The 6,446-nt window shown below is 45.5% G+C and overlaps 2 protein-coding genes across 3 annotated transcripts in view; both read left to right on the top strand.

Annotated features, from left to right (window-relative positions):
- Positions 1-886: 886 nt before the first annotated feature.
- On the top strand, positions 887-4,694 carry LOC129391407 (E3 ubiquitin-protein ligase RFWD3-like). The gene is made up of 2 exons (XM_055078921.1): positions 887-991; positions 4,120-4,694. The coding sequence occupies exon 2, from the start codon at positions 4,122-4,124 to the stop codon at positions 4,692-4,694; it is 573 nt and encodes a 190-aa protein (XP_054934896.1). The 5' UTR covers positions 887-991; positions 4,120-4,121.
- Positions 4,695-5,039: 345 nt separating this feature from the next.
- The window catches only part of RFWD3 (ring finger and WD repeat domain 3), a 39,195-nt gene continuing 37,788 nt past the window's right edge, over positions 5,040-6,446 (top strand). For both annotated transcript variants that reach the window (XM_024124886.3, XM_024124881.3), the window contains exon 1: positions 5,040-5,610. In XM_024124886.3, coding sequence (XP_023980654.1) covers positions 5,042-5,610 — 569 coding nt within the window. In that variant the 5' untranslated portion in view covers positions 5,040-5,041. The remainder of the gene's footprint in view (positions 5,611-6,446) is intronic.

Genomic DNA, 6,446 nt, shown 5'->3' with positions numbered 1-6,446 from the left:
CTTGCTATAGCTGAGTAGAAGCTCCCTTAGGGGCAGGAAAAGGAAAAAAAGAAAAACTACAAATGCTAATGTTCACTTTAGTGACAGGTTTGGAGGAGGAAAATATTGAAAAGTCAATTATTTGGATAATCCAAGGCTTTCAGTTGTTTACACTCCCCTCTGCTACTAGTTCCACTCAGAACTGGAAGCTGAGTAAAGAAATTTGGCAGTGTGCAGTCTGTGCCTGAGGTTTAGATTTTTAGGTCTTCCTCCTAAGGGTGAGATTTCGTCTTTCAGGGAAATGCTTGAAAAATGTTTGCTGTCAAGTGATGTGACGGTAGTTTAGTAGCAGGCAATTTGTTGCAATGGTTTGGGATTGAAGAGACCGTGTAGGTAAGTTCTTTTGCATGAGCTCTTCAACCACTGGAGGATATACAATATATGAACAGGATTGTCCCACTCCTCTTTACAGGCTCCGGGATACTGCGGGCAACATTTTGAAATTATTGGATTAGCTAACAGCCTTTGGATAAAGACATCTCCTTCACCAAAGACTTAGGGAGAAATAGCATGAGGCACAGTTTTAATATTTTCATCTTTTCAAAATGGCCCAAGAAATCTTTCTCTTACGACTTCCTCCCGCCACAAAGTTCAAATAAAGAACGGTAAAACCCTTCTTCCGCTTTTCTCTTTGGGCGAGAGTTGCCGGACGTAGGTTTCTACCAATTGTACGAGGCCTCCTCGAGCGTGGTCCCGCCTAGTCCGTTTACGAAAGATCAGCCAATGAGAGTGCCGCTGTTTCAGCCAGTGGCGACCAAAGAAAGAAGAAGAGAGGGTATTGGCCGCCGACTGGGACTGCTGCCCAATAGGAGCGGGCCGAGTCCGCAACTCAGGCTGGCGGATTGAGCTGCTCTGGGAGTGGATGTTGGCGCCAGTCCGGCGAGAGTTTTTCTAAGGAGACTGAAGCTGCTCCGGCGGTCTCGCGAGTCTATCCGCGTCCTTCCGGCTTCAGGTGAGGTGGGCGCTTGCCTCTTCCCAGACCTCGGGCCTCTGGCTCTGGGATGACTTCCCGGGCTGGGTCCATGGACGCGGGCCCCCGGGACGCCCCACGAGATGGGCTGCGGGCCGGCCTGGAACCCGGCTGTCTGAGGAGGTTCGGCCGCTCCGGGCGGCCCCAACTGTCGGGGCTGAGGCTCCCGAATCCCCCGCTCTTTCGGGGTTGCTGGTGAGGGTGGGGGCGGGAAAGGCAGGAACATCGGGTATCCCGGAAGGAGCCGACTTCGCCGCGGGGCCGGAGTCACAGGTCCCGGGTTGCTCTCCAGGCAGCCGAGCCTCAGACTCATCATCTGCAAATAACTGCCGTCCCGTGGAGCGCCCTCTACTTGCATCACTTTCAAGTTGAACGAAAAACCTATTGTTCTATCCAACTTTATCTCACAGCAACACTGTGACGTAAACACTTTTATTATCCCCATTTTACAGAGGAGCAAGTCGAATAGGGAACCTCCTAAGGTCCCAGGGGTAGGACGTGACAGAGCAGGGATTTGAACCCAGGTCGGTCCGACTCCCCGCCGGCGCCTCTTACTCTTTTAACTGGGAGCCATCATCCCGCCTGGAGCGGACATTGGTTGAAATCTGAGTGACAAACCTTGGGAAGATTACGGGAGGTCTAGGACCAGTCTGCTTACGGCCGGGGTGGGGGGCTGGGGGCGAGGGGCGGGCAGCCGACGCACCGCTGTTCAGCCCCAGGCTTGGAGGGATTTGCGTTTCCCCTCGTTGATTGGGAAGCTTTGCTCCAGTATGGCGCTGGTTAGAGAACTTTCTGCTGGGATGAACATGTTCTATGTCTCTCCTATCTCTCTCTGTCAATACCGGGTGCTAATATGTTCTTAGTTGTTGGGGGATTTTTGGTTGGTTTTGTGTTTTTAGGTGGATGGTGGGTAATTCAGTAGATATTTAGCATCTGCTCTGTACTTCTTGCTTTGTAGGATACACCGATGAATCAGGTTTGGATTCAGCTCTGGGTCTTTCACGTCTCATCAGAACTGGTTGTTCTCTAATCAGATCTGGCATATGATGGGAAGAAATTTCACTTTTTAATATTTAACCATACTGAGAAGTGCACAGAATAGTTTTTAAAAGACCCGTGCATTCACCACCCAGATCTAACAAATCTTGGCTTTGGCTTTTTGATAAAATTCTTTTTTTTTTTCCTTAAAAAAAAAAAAATTCTCTGTTCAAAGCCTCATGTGTACCTCTGCAACCTTCCTCTCCTGAATTTGGTATTTTTCATGCCTGGGCTTGTTTTATACTATCTTATATCTATAAATCCATATAGTAGTGTGGTTTTGCATATTTTATAAGTGTCCTAAAATTGGAATTAATAATGGATGTTGTTCTGTAACTGATATAATTTTTGAGGAAATTTACCGTGTTGAGGTTCTTAGAAGACAGTTTATGGTTACATCTTGACCAAAGGTTTTGCTTCACTTTCTTCTCCATTTTGAGTTCTCTCATTCTTGTACTTCAGTTAATCAAGTATTCTAGCTTGAGCTTTTAATATTATTATTATTATTTAACTGTCTTTTGTTTTCTGAAAGAGTTACTCAGGTTTATCTTCCAGTCCTTCTATTAAAGCATTTACTTTGGCTGTAAATTTTCTTTTCTAAGAGCTCTTTCTTGTTTTCTGATTTGATCTTTTTTTCCTTGGCATTCTTTTAAGTTTGGATTTGTTTCTTTATTTACTTATTTCTGTTTCTTGCATTGTATTCCTTTCTTTTCTCCGAGTTTCTTCTCTTTGTCTGCTTTGGTCTCTTTCTCTCAGGGTGGAGGCTTTTCTTGAATGTCAGTTGTTCTTTGGCTATTTGTTCATTTTGAGGAGAGACCCCCAGAAAACTGATTGGAAGCTCTGTATGAATGACTGAACCTTACCAACCAATGGACTTTTAGTGTTAGATGTATGGGCAGAGACCCAGCCATTTTCTTGAGAGTCAGAGCTGTCAGTATTTATAGATCTTTCCTCTTGAGCTGGTTTTCTCTAGGGAACAATCCTGTAATTTCCTGCCTTGAGGTATAAAGAATGTATGTAGACTAGAATATTGCATTCTGGATTTGTGCAGCTGGGGAGAAGGGTTGGAAGTGTCTCACACTTGTGAAAGTTTGTAGACTTTCACTTAACTCTTTGTTTTCACTGCTGGTCTTAAGTCTGTCTGGTTCAAACCTCCAGTTGTCTGCAGCATAGAGGGAGGGGTTTTTTTATTGTTTGCCTGAGGGACAGATTAACTACTTTCACAGGCTTTCCATCTCCGTCTTACAATGCTGTCTTCTTTGGTACGTGGTTTTTACAGTCCCCTCAGTGGAAATTAGCTTGCTTCTCAACAGCACACAGTCCTACCAGTTATCAGTCCAAAAAACTGATTTGTGTGTCTCATACTCTTTGCCTTGTACTTGTTGATCCACTACTTTCAGTAGTTTAGTCCTCTTATTTTATCGATCTATTTTATTTATTTATTTATTTATTTATTTATTTATTTATGGCTGCATTGAGTCTTTGTTCCTGTGCGCGGGCTTTTCTCTAGTTGCAGCAAGCGGGGTCTACTCTTGGTTGCCGTGCGCGGGCTTCTCATCATGGTGGCTTCTCTTGTTGCAGAGCACGGGCTCTAGGCACGCGAGCTTAAGTAGTTGCGGCATGTGGGCCCTAGAGCGCATGGGCTTCAGTCGCTGCAGCACACGGGCTTCAGTACTTGTGGCTTGCGGCCTCTAGAGCACAGACTCAGTAGTTGTGGCGCATGGGCTTAGTTGCTCTGCAGCATGTGGGATCTTCCTGGACCAGGGATCGAACCTGTGTCTCCTGCATTAGCAGGCGTATTCTTAACCACTGTGCTACCAGGGAAGTCACTAGATCTATTTTAAAGGATAGTGCTGTGCTCACATGACTTCATGTTTTCAAAGGGCAAACAGGAAAACTGGTTATAAGTGTTTATTATGGGAAAAAAAAAGTCGAACAAAATCATCTCTGTAAGTTTCTCAGTTTTGCCAAGAATGATCTTAAACAGAAATATTAAAGAACAGATATGATTAGATAAAACATGTCTTATAGCTGATATATTTTACTAATACTTACAAATATTGCTTCTTCAGTGATGGCTCATGAAGCAATGAAATATGATCTTCAGGTGCAGTTAGATCATGGTGCTGCACAACAGCCTGCTCCTCCTGAAGTGGTCAGCGGCCAAGAGGGACCACCCCTGCTCCAGCCTTCTCATACTGAGGTGGTCAGCAGCCAGGAAGGACCACCCCTGTTTGAGCCTGCATCTGCTGCAGTGGTCAGCAGCCAAGGGGGACCACCCCTGCTCCAGCCCCCTCCTGATGAAGTGGTCAGCAGCCAAGAGGGACTGCCCCTGCTTCAGCCTGCTCCACAGGTGTCCATTGATATGACAGAGGAGCTCTCAGGAGAAGAGACTGTGGAGAACATCAATCCAGGAGTTTCAGAGGCGCGTAGGCAGGAATCTGGTGCTAACCACACTGCCCAATTATCTTCATTGGATTCAGTGAACAGCTTCATCAGTGGGCTGCAGAGACTTCATGGCATGCTGGAATTCCTGAGACCAACTTCGGAAAACAGGGTGGGGCCAGTGAGAGCTAGGAGGAGGAGGAGTTCTGCTTCACAGAGGGCAAGAGCTGGAGGGTCTCACAGGACAAACAGTGCCAGGTAAATATATGTATAAAGCATGTGGGATCTTCCTGGACCAGGGATCGAACCTGTGTCTCCTGCATTAGCAGGCGTATTCTTAACCACTGTGCTACCAGGGAAGTCACTAGATCTATTTTAAAGGATAGTGCTGTGCTCACATGACTTCATGTTTTCAAAGGGCAAACAGGAAAACTGGTTATAAGTGTTTATTATGGGAAAAAAAAAGTCGAACAAAATCATCTCTGTAAGTTTCTCAGTTTTGCCAAGAATGATCTTAAACAGAAATATTAAAGAACAGATATGATTAGATAAAACATGTCTTATAGCTGATATATTTTACTAATACTTACAAATATTGCTTCTTCAGTGATGGCTCATGAAGCAATGAAATATGATCTTCAGGTGCAGTTAGATCATGGTGCTGCACAACAGCCTGCTCCTCCTGAAGTGGTCAGCGGCCAAGAGGGACCACCCCTGCTCCAGCCTTCTCATACTGAGGTGGTCAGCAGCCAGGAAGGACCACCCCTGTTTGAGCCTGCATCTGCTGCAGTGGTCAGCAGCCAAGGGGGACCACCCCTGCTCCAGCCCCCTCCTGATGAAGTGGTCAGCAGCCAAGAGGGACTGCCCCTGCTTCAGCCTGCTCCACAGGTGTCCATTGATATGACAGAGGAGCTCTCAGGAGAAGAGACTGTGGAGAACATCAATCCAGGAGTTTCAGAGGCGCGTAGGCAGGAATCTGGTGCTAACCACACTGCCCAATTATCTTCATTGGATTCAGTGAACAGCTTCATCAGTGGGCTGCAGAGACTTCATGGCATGCTGGAATTCCTGAGACCAACTTCGGAAAACAGGGTGGGGCCAGTGAGAGCTAGGAGGAGGAGGAGTTCTGCTTCACAGAGGGCAAGAGCTGGAGGGTCTCACAGGACAAACAGTGCCAGGTAAATATATGTATAAACAGTAGGATTAGTGCCAGATTGGGAATTATGAACCTTAGGCCCTGATCGTAGCCCCAGTGCTGCCAAGAATTGACATTGTGACTTGGCAAGTCAGGTGACCTTTCTGAACCCCCGTTACCTCACAAGTCAGTTGAAAATAAAAGTGCTTGCCTTATTTACTTCACAAAGTAATGGAGGGGATAAGTTACACTGATATGTTTTGAAAACTCGGTGGTAGTTTGTTGGCAGTGGTTTCTGTAGAGGCTGGCTTTTCTTTAGATCATTTGTCTCTTGTACATCAGAAAAATATTTAACTTGCAGGGCCACTCCATTCGCCCAAGTTTCATTGTTCTCCCCTTAGTGGTGCAGTAGATTTCAGAAGATGGGCAGGCTGGATTTAGAGAAGCCTTGTGAAAAGTAGAGTGTGAATTAATTTAGAGCTTATCTGACTAAGTGAGAAACATTCTAGCCCTCCTCACCTGATACTGTGTTGTAGAGTTAAAAATAATTTTCTTCCATAGGTTTTGGTTTGAATTTGCCTCTTGAAGGGCTTAGCTGTCAAGTCTTGACAGAGTTATTATGAAGAATAACAGTTGTCTATGCCTTATCTGTTTTTTAACTTCCTCCAGCTTTTTTTGAAATACTTTGTTTCACATTTGGGCTTCTAAGTATCTTCATAATGTTGAAAGAGATTAAATTCAACCTTTTCTTTTTTTTTTTTTTTTTTTTTTTTTTTTTTTTTTTTTTTTTTTTAGCAGTACGCAGGCCTCTCACTGCTGTGGCCTCTCCCGTTGCGGGACACAGGCTCCGGACGCGCAGGCCCAGCGGCCATGGCTCAC

Source organism: Physeter macrocephalus, chromosome 17 (assembly GCF_002837175.3).
Source record: "Physeter macrocephalus isolate SW-GA chromosome 17, ASM283717v5, whole genome shotgun sequence".
NCBI lineage: Eukaryota > Metazoa > Chordata > Mammalia > Artiodactyla > Physeteridae > Physeter > Physeter macrocephalus.
The sequence above is the reverse complement of the archived record's forward strand: the minus strand, read 5'-3'. Positions and strand labels throughout refer to the sequence as shown.

What these genes read in the sequence shown, in the direction of transcription:
- LOC129391407 (XM_055078921.1), top strand. Translation starts at nt 4,122, where the DNA reads ATGGCTCATGAAGCAATGAAATATGATCTTCAGGTGCAGTTAGATCAT.